General features: G+C 46.3%; 2 protein-coding genes across 5 annotated transcripts in view; both read left to right on the top strand.

Annotated features, from left to right (window-relative positions):
• Positions 1-8,853: 8,853 nt before the first annotated feature.
• NXNL1 (nucleoredoxin like 1) lies at positions 8,854-14,183 on the top strand. The gene is made up of 2 exons (XM_035101823.3): positions 8,854-9,236; positions 11,551-14,183. Exons 1-2 carry the CDS (start codon positions 8,911-8,913, stop codon positions 11,849-11,851), a joined length of 627 nt encoding a protein of 208 aa, XP_034957714.2. The 5' UTR covers positions 8,854-8,910; the 3' UTR covers positions 11,852-14,183.
• A 1,591-nt stretch (positions 14,184-15,774) lies between these two features.
• GMIP (GEM interacting protein) overlaps positions 15,775-24,639 on the top strand; it is a 93,002-nt gene continuing 84,137 nt past the window's right edge. For all 4 annotated transcript variants that reach the window (XM_088662763.1, XM_035101744.3, XM_035101737.3 and 1 more), the window contains exons 1-2: positions 15,775-16,164; positions 22,701-22,838. In XM_088662763.1, the coding sequence (XP_088518889.1) occupies positions 15,909-16,164; positions 22,701-22,838 (394 nt within the window). In that variant the 5' untranslated portion in view covers positions 15,775-15,908. The remainder of the gene's footprint in view (positions 16,165-22,700; positions 22,839-24,639) is intronic.

Here is a 24,639-nt window from a genome sequence, read left to right as displayed (position 1 = left end):
TGGATTTACAAAATAAACATAGGAGACATAAATCAAATTCATTCCACCCTCTTCCACCCCCCCACGAGCCCCCTCCTGCCACGAGAAGGTCCCGTGCCAGGTGGATAGTTGGAGGTGTTCCATTTTTGTAGTTGGGGTTTATCCCCCTCCCCCTCCTCCCTCCCCCAGAGTCCTATTCTGCCACCAGTGGGCCCTGGGTTACGAGGCAAGACAGAAAAGAGTATCCACCCCCCTATCTATCCATACGTCTCTACAAAAGAAAAAGAAAAAAGCCCCCCCATCCCTCCCTCCCCCACCTTAAAAAAGAAAAATAACCCCCCCCCCCGCAAAAAAGCAAAAATAAAAACTAAAAAAAAAGGAGAAAAAGAAAAGAATATATATCTATTCATTCTTCATGAACATTTTTATATTGGCTTCCCCTACCTCCCCCCTTCCAGATTTGCATTTTAAAGTCTCAATTAGGCCGTTTTCTGTTCATTGATGCTTTTGAATTATAGTGCTGGAGGAGACTCTTGAGCAGGGCTCAGCAACCTTTTTCAGCTGTGGGCTGGTCCACGGTCCCTCAAATCATGTGGGGGGCCGGATTATATTTTGAAAAATAAATAAATGAACGAATTCCTATGCCCCACAAATAACCCAGAGATGCATTTATATATATAAAAATGTAAACTGGGCATGTCCGTTCCTCTCTAATGTTCAACAAAACCGCTTGACCGATAGCGTTGAAATTTGGACACAACGCCACATGCGAATAAGAGAGTAACCTAAGACACTTTCCGTACACAGATGTCACACCTGGGCCACGCAAAAAACCCCAAACCCCGTGTTTCAGAACACACAACTCACCCCAAAGTGCATGCTGGGAAATAGAACCCAGAAGGGGACAGTTCCTTTTCCAAGGGTGGGGGCCAAGGAATGGAGATACAGGGCGGAGGCCTCCTCACAATTACATACTAGGCCGAGCCGAGGCCTACAGACTAGGCCTTGGCTCTACTTTACAGACTAGGCCGAGTGGAGCCCTAGGTGGGGGGAGGAGGGGCCCGAAGAGGTCATGGGTTGAGCCAGGATGGGGGGAGTCACAGGGATGACCCGGGGTGGGGGGAGGGGGGATGGGATACCCCATGGGTCACAATAAGATGGGAGGAATCACAGGGATGAGACACAACAACGGGGGGGGGGGAGGGAAAAAACACATAGTGCAGGGGGGGACATATCCTCCTCCTTTCCTGAGTCCTGGGAAACAAGGACTCTGAGTCAGGCACAGCAACGTGTGCTCGGGCCAGCTAGTTTTAAATAAAAGCACACATTCTACTCATGTAAAAACACCAGGCAGGCCCCACAAATAACCCAGAGATGCATTTTAAATAAAAGGACACATTCTACTCATGAAAAAACACCAGGCAGGCCCCACAAATAACCCAGAGATGCATTTTAAATAAAAGGACACATTCTACTCATCAAAAACACTGATTCCTGGACCATCTGCGGGCCGGATTGAGAAGGCGATTGGGCTGCATCCGGCCCCCAGGCCTTAGGTTGCCTACCCCTGCTCTTGAGAGTCCCATGACTGCAAGAAGATCAAACCTATCCATTCTGAAGGAAATCAGCCCTGGGTGCTCACTGGAAGGACAGATCCTGAAGCTGAGGCTCCAATACTTTGGCCACCTCATGAGAAAAGAAGACTCCCTTGTGGGAATACCACATTGAAAACAAAGACAAAGGACCAAAGATTCAACCAGCAAATCTCTGGGAGGGAAAGTGCCCCCTCTTTCCCTTCACCAGATCTTTTTATTACAATATCAAAAGGTTACAAAAATTCAAATCATCCAATAGAATTCATCCTAAGTTCTAAAACCCCTCCCAGGTTTCCTCCCACCTTGAATCTGATACTGTTGGGAAGATCTGGAACTAACACCAAGATGCTAAAAAGACTTCCTGGACTTCAAAGAAACTACAACTAAAGACAGGAAAGGGGCCCAGGAATTCTTGCATAGATTAACAGTGTCTTGTCAGAAAACAGGTTTGTCAGCTTTTCAAAGGCCAGCAGAAAGAAGAAGATTAACAGATGCCCTTTCACCCAGATCTGCTTGAGCCAAATGTTTTCAGCCAAATGGCTAACTCAATTTACACTAACTTGCAATGTCCTTGTTTACCACATGTAGCAAGGCCTGTAGATCTGTGTATCAGATGCGTGTCAGAAACCTGGTTTGGACTGAGAACACCCTACTCACTGAATTCTTTAATCCAGGAATATCCTGCTCAATCAGTCTTTATCCCAGGGTCTTCCATGTATCCTTTTTTTATCAATGTACAGACCACTACACTCCCTGGAAAAGACCCTGATGTTGGGAAAGATGGAGGGCACTAGGAGAAGGGGACGACAGAGGACAAGATGGTTGGACAGTGTTCTCGAAGCTACCAACATGAGTTTGACCAAACTGCGGGAGGCAGTGGAAGACAGGAGTGCCTGGCATGCTCTGGTTCATGGGGTCATGAGAAAACAACTGCTCTACACCTGAAGATCTCAGAGCTGTTCACAGCACATATATCACTTCACTGATATATATGGATAACTAGCTGTACCTGGCCACGCGTTGCTGTGGCTCTTGTGGTGTCGGCGTGGGAGGTGAGGAGCGTTGGAGGTCAGGGTAGGCGAGGTCCGTGCTGTCTCCCAGCCTGCCTGCCGGCCTTCTTCTCCGCCCGGCGGTGGCGGCGAAGAGAGGTGGGGGGGGCCTGCGTCTCGCAACAATGGCGGCGGATGAGGCGTTGGGTTTGGGGCCTGGCCTGGCTCTTGTGACATTGGCAGAGACTGTGGCGGGTGGGGGGCCTGGCCTGACTCTCACAGTCCGGCCTGAGTCTCCCGGTGTAGCTGTAGGTGGCGGCGGCGGATGTGGGGCCCGGCCTGTCTCTTGCAGGGAGACCTTGCCCGCCTCTCACGATGTTGTCGATGGTTGGGGTGGAGGCTTTGGGGCCTGGCCTGCCTCTCGAGGCGTTGGTGGTGGCGGGAGCAGCAGGGGCGGCAGGGCCCGACCTGTCTCTTGTGGCCTGGCCTGAATATCCCGGCACCGATGGTGGCGGAGGTGGCATCTGCGTTTGCGGGTGGTTGGAGGTGATCAGCGGTGAGGCCCGTCCTGCTTCCCAGGCTACCTGCCGTCCTCCCTCTTCCTCGGCGGCTATGATTCTGGAATGGTGAAGTAGTAGTAGTAGTAGTACTAGTAGGGGGCGGGAGTCTGGAAACGTTGTTTTATCCGTCCGTCCGTCCCCATAGAATGTTCTATAGGATCTTTTCCTTTGACATCCAATAGATGGCGCTATTGCTACACAAAAGGATATGGCGCCTGTTCCTTTGACGACCACTGGAGGGCGCTATGCTTTTTAGACAAAATCATGTTTTTACCTGTGACAAGTGTGACCTCTGTATAATCTAAGGTTATGCAAACACTCGCATATTGGAATGGAACGTTGTGTCAAAATTTGAACGCAATCTGTCAAGCGGTTTTGGAGAAAAGTCATTGCACACAAACATGGACCTTTTACATTTAGATAGATAGATAGATAGATAGATAGATAGATAGATAGATAGATAGATAGATAGATTTAGGTATTTTGAGCTGGGCAGGGGGCTAATTTGTTTACATGCTTCTTACACAATGTAGGATAATATGTTTTTTTGTTTTGAAACTTATTTTAGAGGAGCAATGGAGGTCATCTTTTATGTTCCCACCAACATGTCAAGTGGGGCTTTGGTACTAGGTAGAGAGCCTTCTTTCTCTTTGTCTGCATTCAGTCTGTGGAGCTCCTTGCTTTGGAAGGCCCACATGTCTCACTCCCCCTGGTGACCTTCCACTGCCATGTGAAAACCTTTCTACTTTAGAAAGGTGTTTGGGTTGTGAGCAGTGGCGGAGCTTCATGCTCCAGCACCAGGGGAGAGCAGGTGGGGGCGGGGCTGGCGCACGTCCCGTGGGGGCGTGGTGCGCATCCTGGGGAGCATGGTACAACGCCTGGGGGGGCGTGGCGCCCAGCGAGGGCGGGGGGCAGCCGCAATGGCACCCCACCAGGAACGCGCTGCCGGGGGCTGTGCACCCCCCGCACTCCTCTTCCTCCGCCAGTGGTTGTGAGTCATTTGAGACTGGACCTAATGGTCAGGGATCCCTTTACCTTTAACCTACTTTTATTTTTCCTCCTGGTGGTATGTTTTGTTTGACACACACAGAGTGTTTTAATCTTCTGTTGTTCAGTCTTGAATTTTACCTGCCATGTCATCTTTTATCTCAATTTTTTTGTATTCTAATTTTATTAGTTTTAAAGGTTTTAGGCTGTCTTGGACATCTTATGGAAAGGTGGAATAGAAATAATTTAATTAGTACATGTATTTTTTTGCCAACAAGCCACCATTGCTCTGCACGGTTATGAAAAAATAATATTCTAGGATGACACAGAGAGCACAACCAAGGAACTCTTTTTCTTTCACCTGCCCAGGAAGCTATCAGTACAACGAACAGATTTCTGGCAAGCAGTGCATGGGTCATATTATCTTCAAAGGTCTGCTTTAAGAAGATTAAGGTACTGGCGGTGGATTCTATTAATAGGGAGGGAGGTAAAATCCAGCAGGAAAGGTCATGCACATCAGTGATCCAAACTGTAGCAGCAAGGCAAGAGTAGTGTCACACTGGAATGTGAAGGGGGGATCTCAGCTGCACAAGGAATGAGAGAAGGAGGTTGCTAATGATACAAAACACTGAGCAATGTGAGAACTCTGGCTTCTTATTCTGGGCATGGAGATGTCTTCAAGGTGAGAAAAATGGAACTGTATCACATTGATGTATTCTTTTTTTTAAAAAAATTTTTTTATTAAGTTTCCCATTTTAACAATCCAATCAAACCACATCATATATTCCAAATTATACATATTATTCAATAATCAAACAGTCCAAATATTATGCCAAATTATATTTTTTTTCAGGGGGAATTCACCATGCTCCGAGAACAGGGGGGATCTGATCATCTCATACTTCTACTGCTTTTCTTAATCTTTTCCCATAATCGTTCCCATAAGTCATTCTGATGTTAATCCTAATTATTTTCCAGAGCCTTTGAGTTCTTCTGGCAAAGCAAGGTAGCTCAAAACAGTGTGTTTTTGTGTGTGTTTTATGTCCAAGATCCCCCTCCACATTGATGTATTCTTAACTTAGATGGAGTCGCCATCCTTGGGTGGACACTACGTAACACCTGGCAGGTATAACAAATCTGACTGTATCATTAACATGTATAGACTAGATTGCATTCCCAAGACTTTCTTAAGACCCCTCTAGACCTTTGGTAATGATTTTTTGTTCTTGTAGTCATTGTCACTGCTGGAGTCTTGCCAAAGCCCCAGCCTGAACTGAAATGCCTTATTTCTCAAGATCTTCGTGAGGAAACCTAGTTCCAAATGGAATGGTTTGCCAGAGGAGGTCTGTGTAGTGCTTTCCAAGTCACACTGATATCTATTGCTTGCTATGCAATGGTTTCTAGTAAGGGCAATAGCCATTTATTGCTCCTTGGCTAACCTCACTAGCTGTCATCAGAGGTAGGTTAGACAGAGAGTGACCCAAGTCTCCCATTTTGCTTCATAGCTGAGCAAGGATTTGAAGTTTGCTCTTTGTCAACTCTGTCCAACATTTTGTTCATTGTGCTTAATTTTGGGGACTCACAACTAATGGCAGAGCTGGGCAGTGGTAGAATGTGGAGAACCACAATTTAAATTATTTGTTGCATTTTGTTTTTATTATGTGCAGATATCTCTCTCTTTTTCTTACACAACCTTTATTTTTTATGCCTTCCCCACCTGTAGTCTGAAGTCATAGAATCATAGAATCATAGAGTTGGAAGAGACCACAAGGGCCATCCTGCCAAGCAGGAAACACCATCAAAGCATTCCTGACATATGTCTGTCAAGCCTCTGCTTAAAGCCCTCCAAAGAAGGAGACTCCACCACACTTCTTGGCAGCAAGTTCCACTGTCGAACAGCTCTTACTGTCAGGAAGGTCTGCCTAATGTTTAGGTAGAATCTTCTTTCTTGTAGCTTGAAACCATTGCTCTATGTCCGCTTCTCTGGAGCAGCAGAAAACAACCTTTCACCCTCTTCTATATGACATCCTTTTATATATTTGAACACGGCTATCATATCTCCCCTTAACCTTCTCTTCTTCAGGCTAAACATACCCAGCTCCCTAAGCCGTTCCTCATAAGGCATTGTTTCCAGGCCTTTGACCATTCTGGTTGCCCTCCTCTGGACACGTTCCAGCTTGTCAGTATCCTTCTTGAACTGTGGTGCCCAGAACTGGACACACACAGTACTCCAGGTGAGGTCTGACCAGAGCAGAATACAGTGGTACAATTACTTCCCTTGATCTAGCCGCTATACTCCTATTGATGCAGCCCAGAATTTCATTGGCTTTTTTAGCTGCTGCATCACACTGTTGACTCATGTCAAGTTTGTGGTCTACCAGGACTCCTAGATCCTTTTCACATGTACTGCTCTCAAGCCAGGTGTCACCCATCCTGTATTTGTGCCTTTCATTTTTTTTGCCCAAGTGTAGTACTTTACATTTCTCCTTGTTAAAATTCATCTTGTTTGCTTTGGCCCAGTTGTCTAATCTGTTAAGGTCATTTTGAAGTGTGATCCTGTCCTCTGGGGTATTAGCCACCCCTCCCAATTTGGTGTCATCTGCAAACTTGCTCAGGATGCCCTCAAGCCCATCATCCAAGTCATTGATAAAGATGTTGAACAAGACTGGGCCCAAGACAGAACCCTGTGGCACCCCACTAGTCACTACTCTCCAGGATGAGGAGGAGCCATTGATGAGCACCCTTTGGGTTCGGTCAGTAAGCCAGTTACAAATCCACTGAATGGTAGCATTGTCTAGCCCACATTTTACCAGCTTCTTTACAAGAATATCATGGGGCACCTTGTCAAAGGCCTTGCTGAAATCAAGATAGGCTACATCCACAGTGTTCCCTTCATCTACCAGGCTTGTAATTCTGTCAAAAAATGAGATCAGATTAGTCTGACATGACTTATTTTTCAGGAACCCATGCTGACTTTTAGTGATCACAGAGTTTCTTTCTAGGTGCTCACAGACTGTTTGCTTAATGATCTGCTCTAGAATCTTTCCTGGTATTGATGTCAGGCTGACTGGGCGGTAATTGTTTGGGTCCTCTCTTTTCCCCTTTTTGAAAATAGGGACAACATTTGCCCTCCTCCAGTCTGCTGGAACTTCGCCTGTTCTCCAGGAATTTTCAAAGATTATTGCCAGTGGTTCTGAAATCAAGTCCATCTTCAAGAAACTGCAGACCGTGATCTAAGAATCCAAACCGTTCCTGTTTGCACCATTTGCGAAGCCAGTTGTTCACTTCCCCTATTTTTCCCTCTCTCCCTGGGCCATGTCGTTCAACTGGGAGGACAGAAGAGATGACAATTTGTGCATCTAATTGCTTCAACTTCCTGCCCAGAGCCTCATAATCATTTTTGATCTTCTGTAAGCTATGGCTTGCAGTGTCATTGGTTCCCACATGGACCAAAAGGAAGGGGTATTTGTCAGTGGGTTTTATGATTCCTTGCAGCCCTTCTGTTACATCTTGGATCTTGGCCCCAGGGAGACAGCACACCTCTCGAGACATCTTGTCAGGCCCACAGACCACTGCTTCTGTACCCTTCAGTAGGGAATCCCCTATCACCACTACACGCCTCCTCATAGGCTTGGTCGGGATTCTTCCATGTGCTGTCCCTTCCAAGGTCACCTGCATATTCCTGGAGGACTGACTTTGCTGCTCGTCTTCATATCTCTGATCAACTGTGATGAGGGAGAGATCTTCAAATGGAGTCTGTTCTTCGTCTTCCATGTTAAGGGAGAGCACTTCAAATCGATTGTGTAGTTCTAAACACTCAAGAGTGATCCCTGGGCTTTCTACTTCTATGAGTCACGTTCCTCCATACATCTGGGTCCTGTGTTGGGGAATGTCTCCTCCTTGGTGCAGACACTGTGCTCTGCTGCATCCAAGAAAAGCTGTAGATACACGGGCCTGAAGTTGCTGGACCTTGTCTTCTAGTAGGGCAATCAACTTGCAATTGCTCCAGGTGTAGCCGTCTACATCCTTTGGCAAGAATACAAACATTGCGCAGGAATTGCAGGTGACTGCATTTGTTCCCTTAACCTCCATTTTGAACAGCTTGAAGTCAGGGAAGAAGAAGAAGAAGAAGAAGAAGAAGAAGAAGAAGAAGAAGAAGAAGAAGAAGAAGAAGAAGAAGAAGAAGCAGCAGCAGCCTAGGTCTCCCCCAATAAACGTTTAAGACTAGCTCCCCTAAATGTAAAAGATGGGACAAACTGCGCGCGCCTAGCGGCATGTGCCGCTGAACTCCAGGCCATAGCTGCCAAGTTTTCCCTTTTCTCACGAGGAAGCCTATTCAGCATAAGGGAAAATCCCTTTAAAAAAGGGATAACTTGGCAGCTATGCTCCAGCCACTGACTAGCTCCACCCACACCTACTCAACTGATTCCACAGAAGCCCCACCCCCTCAGACCATGTGCTCAGGGAGAGCACACTCCCAAGGTCACCTGCAAGGTCACCGGCCATAAACAAACATACACACAAGCCTGGACAGTCACACAAATCCAAGAGGCAGAAACCCTAGAAAATACGCACAAGCACACAAACAAATGAGGAAAGTAGTACAGTCCAGTCTAACACTCCCCCACCCCACCCTGAATACTTCAATCAATGATTCAATAAAAATAAATTCTATGAATGCATGATGAAGCTAAGAAAAAGAATAATTTCCCTGATACTGCCTTCTTGTTCCTTTTCAGCCCTAAAATTGGAATATGGCACCATAAAATGGTTCTTTAGCACAACAATCAGTCTGTAGCCATGGCTGTCATTTTTACCAACAAGACCCTAATTGTGAACAACAAGGACAAGGATAAGTTGGAGCTGGAACGTGAGCTCACCCGAGCATTGGAGAACAAGATTATGCTGCTGTATTTTGGCTCTGGTGAATGTCTTCGATGTCAAGAGTTTGCACCCATCCTGAAAGAATTTTTTGTGAGGCTCACAGATGAATTCTACGTGGAGAGAGCATCCCAGCTGGTCCTGGTCTTTGTCTCCCTGGATGAGACTGAGGAGAAGCAAGACAAGTTTCTGAAGACCATGCCCAAGAGATGGTTGTTTTTGCCCTTCCAGGATGAATTCAGAAGGTAGGGATTCCAGTGCTTAGACAGCTTAGACAATGGGCAAATTCAAAGTGAGTCACCAGAGGCATATTTGCATAGTTTATGCCAGTGGTTCCCAACAGGTGGTCCGGGGACCCCCAGGGGTCCGCGAGCTATGCCAGAGGGGTCCGCAAGATGCTATTAGAATAAAAAATATATTAAATATATTTTGTATGATAACAGATTTTTTGTTTTGGCCGCTTCCTGCATGAGCAGAGTCTAGTGCAAAACTAGAATTAGATAGAGGCAGTAGTTCTGCTGTATGCCGTTAGGTGGCGCTTTACAGACACTACTGTTTTGCAAAGAGGCAGCGCGCGCATTTTACTAACGCTCACCTCCTCAAGATGCTTTGTGCACGTTGGCTTAATTTGTGCGCTACTGCGCAGGTACCCTGTCTTCTCCATTCCCCTCCCTCCTCCCTGGCATGCGCTGCCTCTTTGCAAAACAGTAGTGTTTGTAAACACAGCGTTGTTTTTCGCGGAAGCTACAGTTCGCGTAGTTAAAAATGGACCGTTGGTTAAAAAGTGGTTCGTTAAAACGACAAAGGCCTACAGATGAAGAGGAAGATAATGCATTTGATGTTCAAGCAAGTAAGTCAGTCACTCTCGAACCGATCTTGTCAGTGTCCATTGAACCTAAATCGTAACTGTAAAAAACATATAAATATAAAATATAAAAAGACTCTTAATTTGGCTCTCACTTTTTAATTTTAGGATTAGGAATTAATGGGGGTCCTTGTCACAATAGCGGCTCGATGAGGGGGCCTCGAGAAAATTCTGTTGGGAACCCCTGGTTTATGCATCGCTGGGGGATGGACTAGATGACCCTTGGGTTGGGTCCCTTCCAACTCTAAGATTCTATTACCTTTGCCAGGAGCTGCTGCATGGTTGTGCAGCACACCCATGTGGTGAACTGTTGAATTGCAAGGGGTAACGTGATGATGTCACAATACTGAGTAAGTGATCCTACTTGTTGCAGGGGATAAGAACTGGACACAGAGATTTTTGGTGGCCTCCCCATGATATATAATGTGTAGATATGCTCGGAGACAGTAACTGGGCAAAGAAAATGAGCAATCATCAAGCAAGCAATTTGGTTTCAAAACTAACTAACTAACTAACTAACTAGTTGGGACCCAGGTGGCGCTGTGGTTAAACCACTAAGCCTAGGGCTTGCTGATCAGAAGGTCGGCGGTTCGAATCCCTGTGACGGGGTGAGCTCCCGTTGCTTGGTCCCAGCTCCTGCCAACCTAGCAGTTCGAAAGCACGTCAAAATGCAAGTAGATAAATAGGAAGCGCTACAGCGGGAAGGTAAACGACGTTTCCATGTGCTGCACTGGTTTGCCAGAAGCGGCTTTGTCATGCTGGCCACATGACCTGGAAGCTATACGCCGGCTCCCGCAGCCAATAATGCGAGATGAGCGCGCAACCCCAGAGTCAGTCACGACTGGACCTAATGGTCAGGGGTCCCTTTACCCTTTACCTTTTAACTAACTAGTTGTTGGTCTGACGTAGTCAAAAATTTTTTTTTAAAAAAATCATTCCACTAGCACCTTAGAGACCAACTAAGTTTGTCATAGGTATGAGCTTCTGTGTGCATGCACACTTCTTCAGTTACACTGAAACAGAAGTCACCAGACCCTATGTACAGTGGTGCCTCGCTAGACGAATTTAATTTGTTCCACGGGTCTTTTCTTATAACGAAAAATTCGTCTAGCGAATCCCATAGGAATGCATTGAATTTTTTTTAAAAAATTTTTTGCCCATAGGAACGCATTAATTGAATTTCAATGCATTCCTATGGGAAACCGCGATTCGCTAGACAAATTTTTCGTAAAACGAATTCGTCTTGCGAGGCAACCTCCACTAGAAAAAACCTTTCGTTAAGCAGAAATTTCGTTAAGCAGGGCATTCGTTAAGCGAGGCACCACTGTATAGTCAGAGGGTGGGGAGGGATTACTCCGAAGGGTGGTGGGAATGGGTGATTGGCTGATAGGAGTGGTAAACCTGTTGATGACTGTTAACGACTGTTAATGACTGCAATTGGTCTTGCAGGAAAAAGCAAGGGCTGAGGTGCTAAAGAAAGCTTTATCATGTATAATGAGATAAGAATCCAATGTCCTCCAGATCTCTCCATGGTTTTAAGTTTGGTAATGAGTTGCAATTCAGCAACTTCTCTTTCCAGTTAGACTTACTAACTAACTAACTAACTAACTGGCAAAACCCATTGTTTTCCGGACTTCTTCAAGCTTCTATTCAAAACCTTGGAGCTTCATCTCTCTTTCTGTATTAACTTCCAGGGAACTGGAATTGAGATTTTCTGTGATGAACCCCCCAGTGGTGGTGGTGTTGAAGCCAAACGGGGAAGTCCTTGCTGAAAACGCAGTGGAGGAGATTAAGCAGGTGGGCCCTGCTTGCTTCAGGAACTGGCAGGAGGCAGCTGAACTGGTGGAGAGGAACTTCCTCCTGGCCCAGGACTTTGACAACATGCCTCTGAGGAGCATCATGGATCCCATCCGTCGGCTTAAATACAAGCTTGCAAACAGTAAAAGCAGAAAAAGAAGCAAAGATGACAACGAAGAAGAAGAAGTGTTCTCCTGACAGGACATTTCTTCCCACAGTTGCTTTGTTGTAGTTGAGCTTAACTCTTCCCAACCCATGACCAGTGTGCAGGATAATGATTGTTACCTACAAGCACAGAAATTGTTACTGAGCACAGATTTCAGGCTTCTGAAAATCTAAGTGCCTTTTTGGTTTACTTTTTAGATAGGGTTGCTTCGACTTATGAAATTTCCTGTTTCCAATGGTGCTTTTCCAAGGCACCACTGTATAATAAAACTTCAGTGATTCAAAGGCAGCACTACACAGAGTACAATACAGTAGTATCTGCTTTCATATGGATCTCCCTGTTCCATAACTGGAATATTCTGTTACAACTTGCTTTAAAGGTAAAGGAACCCCTGACCATTAGGTCCAGTCGTGACCGACTCTGGGGTTGCGCGCTCATCTCGCATTATTGGTCGAGGGAGCCGGCGTATAGCTTCCAGGTCATGTGGCCAGCATGACAAAGCCGCTTCTGGCAAACCAGAGCAGCACATGGAAACGCTGTTTACCTTCCCGCTGTAGCGGTTCCTATTTATCTACTTGCATTTTGACGTGCTTTCGAACTGCTAGGTTGGCAGGAGCTGGGACCAAGCAACGGGAGCTCACCCCGTCACAGGGATTCGAACTGCCGACCTTCTGATCAGCAAGCCCTAGGCTCAGTGGTTTAACCACAGCGCCACCTGGGTCCCTACAACTTGCTTTAGGCTCAGACAATAACTACTGTAAACTATGGTTACCAGATTAGGTGCAAAGCCTTCTTTCGCACCCTGTGAAACATAAATGCTCAGAGTTTTTTTAAAAAAACTGGGCAACAGCCGCCTGCCCATGACTCCTGAGCCTCCCCCGATCAGTCAAAAGAAAGGGGGAAGGGGGCAGGAGATCTGTACTGCCGGACATCCCCAGTTGTCAGGGAGAATTTGGAGGAGCAAGTGACAGGAGAGGCAGAGCAGGGGCTCGGGGATGCTGTGGAACCCTTCAACCGCCCAGAGACAGAAGAAGCGGAAGAGAGGGCAGAGATGAGCCACGAGGAGGAAGAGCTCAGGGATGCTGCAGAGCCCTTCAACCCCCCAGAGGCTCGGGAAGGGAGCTCAGACTCTGGAAGGGAGGGGGTTTTCAAATCAGCACAGACAAGGAGGGAAACGAAATGTAAGGGTCAAAGACCTCTCGTGCAATTCCCCCGCCTACCTTGTTGGTGCGGGAATCGAAGGAAGCCATTCCCTGAATCTGACTCAACGGGTTCGGACGCATAATCCTGAATTGTAGCTGTTTCTTGTCCATATGTAATAAAGGCTGTAAATATCAAGCTGACTGTGCCAGGGTGTTAATGTGAAGGGGAGACACCACCCCTTCGGCAGTGGTAGCGGCAGCGGCAGTGGCAGCGGCAGCGGCAGCTTAAAGAGAAGGCTTGTAAGAAGGCATCCTTTTCTGTTTCGCTCTGTGTTTGTCACCTGCAGTACTGGAACCATTCCACTTCAGTTCATCTTCCACCAAATACAGTCCTATGATAATCATCTCACTGTCTGTTGTGACAAAATTATGTAACTGTGCTTTGCATGCAGATGCTCCCAGGTTCAATCGCTGGCATCCCCAGGCAGGGCTGGGAGTGTTTCAAACCTTGGAGAATGCTGTCAGTAAATGCATTCATTTCATTGCAAAGGAAATGCACTGCAAGGGTTTCCAGTGTAGAGAGTGATTTGCTAATTGTATTATTGAGCTAAATCGGATCCTATAGTTTGCATTGCTTGCATTGTATGAATTCTGACTGTATGGCTGTAGCCCTGGGATGTCTTGCTTAAAATGCTTTTCAGTGCCTCTGTGTCTCTGCACCAAAGTGTGTCAAAGTGCAAAGCCAAAGGAACAGGATGCCCAGCTCAAGGCTGGATGATGGCTGGCTATGTCTGATGCGTAGTCTTACTCAAGGCTGCTGCTTACTCAAGGCTGCTAGTTTGACGCGTAAACTGAAGGCTAAAGGCTTTGTTGATCCAGCATGTGTTTAGAGTCTACACCCAGAGATATGAATTCGACAGTAATTGACAATATGCATAGATGATGTGAAGGGGGGGAAGATGCGTAAATCACCATTGTCCCCTATAGCCCTATTTATGTTACCCCTGCCTAAGCCAGCATGTGTTTACGCACAGGACGTGTATTAGTGACCCCCTTGCGTGCGTGAACCCCTTGCGTGCGCACATTTACAGGGAGGGGGAAAGAGCCCCAAAGAAGGGTATAAGAGAGCTTTGCAATTTGTGTTTCTTTACTCATGTCGTGGAAGTAGCCACCTTGAGTCTCTTATTAATAAGAAATAAAATTCTTTCTCTGGAAGAACTCAACCCCGGTGTCGTTTTGACTATCTCTGTCCTGCTTGGGGCAACTTAAAGGACCCTTAGTAGCTGATAAGGCTACACCAGAACCTCAGTTATCTTTCTCACTCTCCTCTGTAAACATTCCAGCTTGTCAATATCCTTCTTAAATTGTGATGCCCAGAACTGGGCACAGTATTCCAGATGTGGTCAACCAGCTACAAATCCACTTAACAGTTACCTCGTTCAACCCACATTTTACCAGCTTCCTCACAAGAATATTATGAGGGACTTTGTCAAAAGCCTTACTGAAATCAAGATACACAAAGACCATGCTGGGGTTTAGTAATCACAGCATCCTTTTCTAAGTGCTCACAGACCGACTGTTGAATTTTTTGTTTTAGGACTTTTCCCGGTAATGATTCCTGACGGGTAAGTCAGTAGTTACTTGAGTCTTCTTTTTCCACCTTTTTGAAGATTTGCCCAACTCCCATCCACAGGTAACATCACCTGTTCTCCAAGAATTCTCAAAGATGATAGATACTGAAAAGTAGCATTTGTATTATTAGTGTAGCTTTAAACACTGGCATTCATAATATTTTCTTAGTACCTGCTTTACACATATCCACAAAAATTCTTACAACTTTGTAAGGCAAGCTAGTACTACCATATTGGAGATACAGGGCCTGAGGCTGAAAGAGAGTAGATTGCTGATTTCAACTAGGGGATTACCTAATTCACAACTTCCATCTTGTCTTAGGCACTTCACCTTTTTCTCTGCCACATTAAATTTCTAATTGCTAGGCTGCTTTTAAAGGTACAGGAATAGGACCTTGAGGGCTGGTGGGTGGAAATAGGCAACCCTATGCCATTACCCTCCATTTGTTGAGAAGGCTCATGTTCCACCTCTTGGGCTTTGAATTGGACTCCCGAGAAAACATATCCAAGGCTTTCAGGAAGGAAATGGTTAATAAAAGAGAGAAAGGTGGGAGGATTGGGCAGAGACACTCCACCCTCCAATGTCATCACTCCTGCAAATGGAATGTGGGAAATCTGCCCTGTCTGACACCCTGTAACCCGAATGACTCCTCCAGGATTCCTCATAGACATGTGACATGTACCAACACTTCTGAGTCTGGGGTCCTTGGACCGGGTTTAAACGAAAGGAAATGCAGACTTCCTCTGGATGCCTAAGACTCTCCTGGGGTACAGCTTTCAGGCGATGACTTTAGTCCATGCTCTTGTGTGATGAGGCCAACAGCAAACGAGACTCCTTTCTCCCGACCTCGTTCCTCAATCTAGGGCACACCTTCGCTCGAGAATCTGACAGAGCTCTCCAAGAAGAAAGAAAGGAAAACCATTTCACTCCTGCCATTTTCAAGAGGGGAATATCTGGGTGTGTGTTCCACAGAACTGTCAGACTGGACCTTTCATTTGAAGACTATTCCAAGGCATGATTGATCCCACCTGTGCCTTAACTGTTCCCAATCCATGCCTCTGGAACTCCCCTCCCACTTGAAGGACTCTGACTCACTGGGAGAACTGCTGAGCCCTTGGAAAAGAGCAGTCATGTGCCTTCAGAATCTGAGGACAACTCGCGGATGCAGACCATGGATGCTTAGGAAATAGTTGGGGGGTCTTACAACAAATGCTGAAGCCTGTGGGCTGTTCAAGGGAGGGCGAGACAGGGGACTCTCTAGCACCGAAGGCAGCTGTGCTTGTGGTGCTTGTCATCTGTGCCCAGGCTCCGAGGGATGAACATGAATAAGGCCAGGGACCACTATGATTCCACCTGCCCTTGCAATGGCAGCCAGTCACCACTGGGCAATGGGCTCTTAGCCAGCGATTCAGGTTTCCTGAGTGATGTGTGGGCTTCTGTGCAGACACCCACCTCTGGGGGAGGCATGGGGTGTGTGACTCTTTGCCCCAACCAGCTGCTTCAAGTCACTACACATCTCAGAGAAATGGACAAACAGTTTCAGCATTTCCGGAAACTTTTCCAGCAAGATGGCAAGTATTGGAAGCATTTTATTTACTTGTGAGTCATCTCACACTTCCTCCAAGTACCTTGGAAGGGCATCATGGGCTCACAACAACCCTGGGGGGGGGGTGAGCTAAGCTTGGGAGGGGTGAATCTGCCTCCCTTCTCTGCGATTTTCTGCATGATTTTTTACTTGTGGTTCTCTTCCATTTCTGCAATTAATCTTCAGACTTTGTTTTCAAACATTCATCTCAAAATACAATTTTTGAATAATATATGGTTTTTAATTTTAAAAACTAAGTGTTACATTTAGTAGAGGCAATCTGTCTTTTGTTGTTGTCATTTTTTCATATAGAATGGTTACTGACAAGCACATACAAAATGCAGTAAAAATAATGAATGTACAAAATAAAAATAGAAAAATAAAATGAAAATACAGAGAGGAGGGGAAAACCAGGAGACAAATGAGAATGCAATGCCACATACAATCATCACATATAAGAAGAAAAAGGTGAATTAAATTAGTTCTCAATAAAGCCTCTCCACCTAGTAATCTGTGGAGCAGGGGGTTTAGTGGGCTGTGTGGATCAATTAACATAGGAGAAAAACTCTTTTTGATGAACCACTTAGGACTCTCTGCTTGTGTGTCAGGTGTTCTGACAGTGCAAGGTCCCATTCACTAGCTACTCTTGGGAAGGAGGTGAGTCTGATTTCCAATGGGAAGCCACTGACATTTTGACCGTGGCAAGAAGCATAACTTCAAGAGATTTGTGTGTGATGGATTGGTGAGTTGGGATCAGGCTCCAGGGACAGCCGTGCCAGGGCTGGGTCTGGAGACAGTACCTGAGAAGTGATGGTGGAAACTGTGTCCAAAATTTGGGTCCAGAAGCTGAACTATGCAGCAATCCCACTCAAAATGCATTTTTTATTTATTTACATTGATTAGTCAGTCACCTATTAACCTTCCACTCTAGGGTTTACACATGAATTTAAACTTTTTATAAATTTTTTTTATAAATTTAAACTTTTAGAAAATGCATTATAACCAGTAGTGGCTCATGCAGTACAAGGCAATGGGAATGAATGAGGTTGCGCATCCGGAAGATTTTAATATTTGGTTCTCACAATCAAGCTGAACACTATACCCATGGCCAGCATGCTGACTCTACTCTAGTTAATATTGATTTGTTTGTTTTTAAAGTCAAGCACAATAATTTTTCACACCCCTGAACATTGATCAGAATGCAGAAAAGATGCGAGACTTCTGAATCATCTGTATTCATGTATAATAGTGATTAATTAAAGTGGCTATCCTGCTCTATTTTTGAAGGGTGGTAACCAGTTGTTAGAAGTTAGAACACACTCTCAAGGTATTCTATTGAATGATGTCTAGTTAAAACGGTTAAAAATTTAATTACACTGAAAGCAAATGCAAACTTAAGTGCACTTAAGTCAATGAAAATCTATAGGCTTAAATGCACTTAAGCCTTTGGTTGCGGCCAACTGCTGTTATAACTCCCATCTTCTAATGCCTGAATTCTGGCCTAGGGATTTCAGGAATTAGCACTGCCAACTGTTGGTCATTTTTACTCTCTTTTGTGGCCACTGACACCCCCCCCAATGATTTCAGGACTGTCACCCCTTGATGAGCCCATAAGTTGGCTCAGAAATGGGGACGTTCTGTTGGAGATTCATTCCCCGTGTCTACTGTCATGGGATTGTTGTCTATCACATGACTGTGTATATTTTTCACTCTGCAGAGTGGGAAGTGACGAAGACAGGATGTTTGTATTACTGTGTTTCCTGAAGTGGGACTATTGTCCTTTATCTTTGCTGCCTGATGCTAGAGAGAGAGGGAGCCATGTTGCAGTGCTCCATGTGTGTTTATATGTAAATAAAAGTAGATTAGCCAAAATGCTGAGTTGCTGAGTTCTGTTACACAACTGTGCAAACTCTGCAGATCCCTAAGTGTGCTAATGCTTCTTGGCATTAGTCGCTGTGGTGTTCGGGCTGGAGAAAGCTTTTGAAGCTCCCAAATATTCGACCAGGAAGGAGGGAACATGCCAGTCAGGCATGTGTCTCTGCCAGGGTCCTACTCAAGTGTAAGAGATCCTAACACGTTCTGCATCACCCCCAGTGGGTTACAGGTGTTGGGAGACAGTGAAAGCATCAAGCTCAGTAGGCTCCACCCAGTGCCCCACCATGCTGGGTGCTGCCACCAGGACTGGGCCCGCCCCATTGACTTAAATTAAGTTTGTTGAAAAGTAATCTTCTTGGGGATTGTGCCCCATGTTAATTCATGGGTAAGGCAGTATTGGCAAAGATGGCATCGCTACAAAAGTGTTTCCAGATTGATTGAAGAGCTTATGGTGGGACTCTAATGAGGGCAAGGACTTTAGCCAACTCCCAGAGGCCAAGGTCCCTTCTGCCCCCCCAATAAAATATTTGAGGGGGCTAGTCCTCCCCCCAAAGGGCATTGCCATTCAAATGGTGTTTGTGTGCAATATCTTGTGGTCGATTATCTGGGGCAGGGCTTACCGCCCCGCCCTCCCATATTTTATTCAAGTAGGCACACCAGCCAGAACTGTTCAAGGCATGTTGAATTATTCCCAAATCAGTACAAGAAACAAGTGGTTATTGTGGCACAAGGTTGCTGCCCCCCCCAACAACTCCTCTTCACAGAGTCATAATCTTTGTGCTGGGAGAAATAAAAAACATCATGTTCCCTGATCGCTAGACTTTAACAGTGCAGTCCTATGCAGGTCTACTCAGAAGTAAGTCCTGTAATGGAACTTTTTCCCAGATAAGAAGCAATTAAGTAAGTGATTGCAACCTCAGATCATTAACACTCAGGAAATGGTCATAAGACAAAAAAGCCTTGCCCTGGAGCCTCAATGGCGCCCCTCTGAAAGCTTCCGGCTAGTCCTCACCCCTGTACCGTAACTACAGCACTGCCTGTTGCAATAGGTTGCTGTCTCTATGCCTCATCAGAAGCTCCACAGTCACAATGCAGTCTTTGCAACAAACCTCATTATACTAAGCTGCAGCTGGACACCAGCAGCAACCCTCACGAGGGCCAGGCTAAACAGGACACCATTCACGCAATCAGCAATTGTGTGAATGACTTTTTAAAAGTACATTGCAAGCATGCTTCCCACCCTGCCCCAATCCAAATCAGGACCCTGGTGTGAGCTTCAGCCCTTTGTTCCTGCTGCAGTTCTGATCCAGAGTGCATGAGAGTGAACAGGAGCTCACCTGCCGCTGCCCCAATGCAAATGGCAGGCATGGGTGAGTCGCTAGGTGCTTGATATGGACTTGGAGGGCCCTGGCTATTTCCATGACACAATGAACTAATAATCCAACAATTTATGTATGTCTGCTTTGACAGAGAAGTGCATTCTCAAATGCCTCCTTTGGTGGGGACCAAGGTGGCTGGTGCTTGCCCCATTGTGCAGCCTGTGAGAAAAGTCACCAGATGGCGCTCAGCAACAGGGAGCCCTGTTTTCAGATTAACCAAATTTGCATCCTCTTCAACCAGCATCCTGTTACAGAATTTAGGCCACAACTTGATTGATTACAATCAAGTGAGGAGTTACATAGGCTCTGATTCGACTAGCTACCTGCACCCTAGGTACCAATCTAGGGCACCAACCATAGGTCAGCCTCGGGTGAACACCTGCGACTGTGGAAAGCAGGAGCCCTGCTAGTGCTCCACCCAGATGTCCCCTGTGTTGTGACTGTGATGTGGGGCTTGTGATTTCAGCTCGCTTGACATAATATGCTGGAGACAGTTCTCTAGTAACACTTCTTTATTAAAGCAAACAAGACTGAGCTCTGAGGAGAGGAAAGCTACTTTTATAGGGACGGGGGACTAGCTAGAAAGGGAGACATTTTGGAGGCAATCACAGTGCTGCCTTTTGGAGGAAACCAATAAGACAGAGGATCCAAATATAGCAGCTTAAATGAACCAATAGTAGCTGTACCTTCTGGAACTAAAAGGCAGTTACTTTACCCAAAAGCAAATACAGACAATAGTAATACAGATATAAAATCCTTTGACTCAATACACAACACCCCTCCCCCCCCTAGTGAGCGCAGCAGATGTAATCCCTCAGGTACTGTGGGGTCCTACAACTTCTACTTGATCTCCTGACAACAGGTGTCACAGGTTCTGGATTGGGTGTTACCTGCGGTGGAGGGGCTGCTATAGCAGTTTCATCAGTAACGGATGGAGTCCCAGACAGCTCAGGGTCCCCTACCTGTACCTTGTCACCATGAGGACTAGCGGACCCTGGTTCATTTGCTGAAGCCCCTGGTGACTGCACCTCTGGGCCATTTTCACTCTGGTCTTGCAGCTGTGCGTCATTAGCCGGGGATGAATTATCCTCAGTCTGTAAATTCTCTGCACCTGACTCCTCCCTGCTGAGCGCCCAGAGCCTCAGCTGATCTATATGTCTCTCCCAAACTTGCCCATTTTCCAAGGTCACATAATAGGACACAGGTCCACTAGCCCGGGTGATCACACTGGCCACCCACCGTGGACCTCGTGAATAGTTCCTCACCCAGACCAGAACTTCAGGGGCCTTGTTGTGTCAGTCTCAGCCTGGGGGGTTGCTCTTGAATTACGGTTTGGCATTTTATCTGGGTGGACATAATCCAGCACCGTTACCAGCCTTCTACCTAGGAGCAGCTCGGCTGGTGACTTGCCCGTCGCAGTACACGGCGTCGCATGCTGCAAAAATAACATTTGCATGATCAGAGCCAGCGCGTCAATTTAGGCGGACTAGACAGCTGCCTAGGGTGCCAGAATTGAGGGGGCGCTGCCCAGCCTGCCCCCCGCCCGCCACCAGATTAGCCCCAGCCCCATCAGTGAGGGATCCAAAAAAGCAAACCTTTCATACCTAAAATAAAGATTAAACACAAAAAGTGGCGCCCAAATTAGACGTCACCAGCAGAAGCTCTGAAGATTCCAGCAGCATCCAATAGAAAGGCAGATCGCCACTGCTGCCTTGAAAGCCACGCCACCAGATGGCATCACAAAATTCTACAGCAACCAGCTGAAAACAGGCCTTTTGCAGCAACAAGGCCCAACATTCCCAAGTGGAGGTAGGGGCCTGCCTGGGGTGGGGTGGGGGGGCAAATAGGGGACAGGGATAGGTAATGGGTCAGGACAGGGTGGGGGGAGACACAGGGATGAAATCTGCCCTGTCCACAGTATCTCACCTCAGCTTTGCAGACTAGGCTGAGCGGATTAAGGGGCCTGCCTGCGTAGGGGATGGGGAGGGGGGGGGGAAATAGGCTGCAGCATAGAATCAACTGAATATGAGTCTTTTACAGGGCCGTGCCTTTGGGTAGAATAAATGTCGCTTCACATAACACACGTGGGTAGGAGAGTCAGGGTTGGGACAGGGCAAAATTTTACAGAACATGTGCAAGCGAGTAATCTGTGATGCTAAGTATTAGTTTAGTATTAGTTAAGTTAGTTAAATATTTTTCATTTATTTACTTGCTTTAGGAGGGGCACCTGCCCCCCCCCCCGGCACCCATGCTTGGGACTGAGATACTTGTAGGAATGCCTCTTCCTCTATCAGAGGTCAGGGGCGTAGTGCCGGGGGTGTGTGCTGCTGGGCTGATGGCTCCGGGTGCATTTTTTGAGGCGGAACTGTGCATTTGGCTTTCTCATGTTGCCTTACCAGGCCTGTGCCACTTTGCGAGGCTGGGACTGATCTGAATGATTTGTTGTGTGAGTCATTCAGATCCGAACACAGCCTCACAAAGCAGCTCAGGGCTGGCAGGGTGGCATGAGAAGGACGCAACAGACATGCGTTCTTCAATCCCAGCCTCGCCCTTGCATGGCTGTTGCACCTAAAAAGAAAAAGCACTGCACAAAGCCATTGATACAAAAATACAACAACGGTTATGCGTTGATTTAATATTGAACAAGGACGGGATAGCTCAGTAGGCAGAGCCTGAGACTCTCAATGTCGGAGAGTGAGGCCTTGTCCGCACAGGATGCCTGTGCCCAGAGATCTGCGCTGGTTGCCCATCTGCCACCAGGTCAGGTTCAAGGTGTTGCATGCAAAGGCCTTAACAACTTGGGACCCGTTTGCCTATGAGGTTGCCTTTCTCCAAATGTGCCCCCTCAACTGCTTCCATCAGCGGAACTGACAACACTACAGTTACCTCTGAATCCTCCTTTGCCTTGATAAGAACTCGCTCCTCCATTGTGGAACTCCCTGCCTGTTGCTATTAAACAGACACCTGCACTTCATTCTCTTGGGTGCCTGCTGGAGGAATTCTTGTTTTGGCAAGCCTACCCTGATGCTTAGAAATGCTGATGTGAATTTTAATATATTTTAGCATTTTAACTTTAGTACGTTTTAAAGTATTGTGTTTTTAAATTTATCTTTGAAAGTTTTTTTTAACAGTTAAGTGGTATATAAATTTTATGCAATAAATTAAATGAATTACATGTTTATTATTTATTACGTTATGTTATGACAACCCAATAAAATCTGAGATAAAAATAATAATACCCGTTTATCTGCTGTTATTTTGTTTGCAGGCGATGCCCTCTCAGGCCCAATTGAGGTTAGACTGGCTGACTTGCTCCAGGCCACCACATCCTTTCTCAGCAAGTACCCAGCCTTGAACGGTCCTGCCATTCAGCCAGCCATTGCCTCCCTCATCACCTGTATGAATGGTGAGTATCTAACCCCAGGTACTTTCAAGCCCCCCTGAACAATGTTTCCAAAGACAAATTAGAGGATGGGGTAACGGCATATAGAATAGAAGAATACCTTATTTATACAGAGGAGGGGAAATTTAGCAAGCGTCATTTATCATGGCTCAGTAATGAGAAGCGGTGTCTACCACAGTTCCCTCTTCCACACTGTCGTTGTATATTTATGTGCTGCATTTCTCCCACACCCTTCAGGGGCTCAGAGAAGCATACATGGTTCCCCCCCCCTTCCCTATTTCAGCCTCAGCAGGCGGCAAGATTCAGCCAGTCAGCTGGGTGGCGGAGCAGGGATTTGAACCTGGGTCTCCTGCAATCCTAGTTTTGCATTCTAAGCACAGTGCCATCTTTTATTGAAGGTCTAGGAGGCCTTTCCTTCTGGCTTCTGGTTCCTGTCTGCCTTAATGGATGCTGCTCCCACAATAGCAGAGACCATTAGCGAAGAATAAACAAGGATTATTTGAGGGTAATTGTCCTTGTAAGCTCCCCACAGGGCCCGGGGGAAGTGAGCTTCACTCACAGATCGTCTCGGTACCTGGCTCTCGCTCCGGCATGGAATCTGAGAGGCAGGGAGACGCTGAGTGCAAAAGCACTTTGCCTATTGGTAACCTCCCTATTCAGCCATTAATGAAGCAGAGGCACTTTATTGGAGTGAAATTAGGACTAATATACAGACACGTGCTGGAATAGCTGGGACAAAATCACAAACTGCTAAATTGAAACAGCTACAAAGCCATTATGACTCGAATTGAAAAGACTTTGATGTAAAATACGGTATGTGAAGAGGGGAGCCTTTACCCTTTGTTTATATATATCATGTTTGCTACATAAAGGATTTGGCAACCCACCCACCCCTTGAATGCTAACAAACTGATAAAAGGCAAAAAGAGATTAAAAGAGAGAGGATTATATTTATGGACTGCAATGAAAAATATAACTGTGTGAGAAAATGGAAATGGATTTAAAGCATCAAACTTTCACTGTACTGCTATGGGAGGACCTGGACTTTGAAGATCTGCCAAGGCTTTGCTGGGATGCCAGATCGTTATTGAGAAAGTTGGCCGAGAAGGAGAAACGTATTGGCAGGACACCAGTTCATTCTCTATCTAGACTCTAGGTAAAGGTAAAGGGACCCCTGACCATTAGGTCCAGTCGCAGACGACTCTGGGGTGGCGGCGCTCATCTTGCGTTATTGGCCGAGGGAGCCAGCGTACAGCTTCCAGGTCATGTGGCCAGCATGACAAAGCCGCTTCTGGCCAACCCAGCACACGGAAACACTGTTTACCTTCCCGCCAGAGCAGTATTTACTTGCACTTTGATGTGTTTTCGAACTGCTAGGTTGGCAGAAGCAGGGACCGAGCAATGAGAGCTCACCCCGTTGCAAGGATTCGAACCGCCGACCTTCTGATCAGCAAGCCCTAGGCTCTGTGGTTTTACCCACAACGCCACCCGCGTATCTGAACTCTATCTAGACTCAAACAATAACACAAAAAAGATGGTGTGTCTCTGCCTCATTTTCTGGGAACAAAGGGGGGAAAGAGTGGAAGAGTGGAAGTAGCGATGCTGTGCAGGATAGATGGAGAACAGGAAGAATCAAGAAACAACATGGATAAGATAAATATCACACACAGGAAATATTTGGGATACTGTATATCACTCCTTTTGCAGAAATTTCTTTTTTTTAATTAAACGTGTTAATTCGAATCGAAGTCAAAAACTCTGTAGCTAACTTCCAGCGAGGCAAAGTGGCGAGCACCACGGTGGC

Source organism: Zootoca vivipara, chromosome 2 (genome assembly GCF_965207765.1).
Source record: "Zootoca vivipara chromosome 2, rZooViv2.hap1.1, whole genome shotgun sequence".
Lineage (NCBI taxonomy): Eukaryota > Metazoa > Chordata > Lepidosauria > Squamata > Lacertidae > Zootoca > Zootoca vivipara.
The sequence above is the reverse complement of the archived record's forward strand: the minus strand, read 5'-3'. Positions and strand labels throughout refer to the sequence as shown.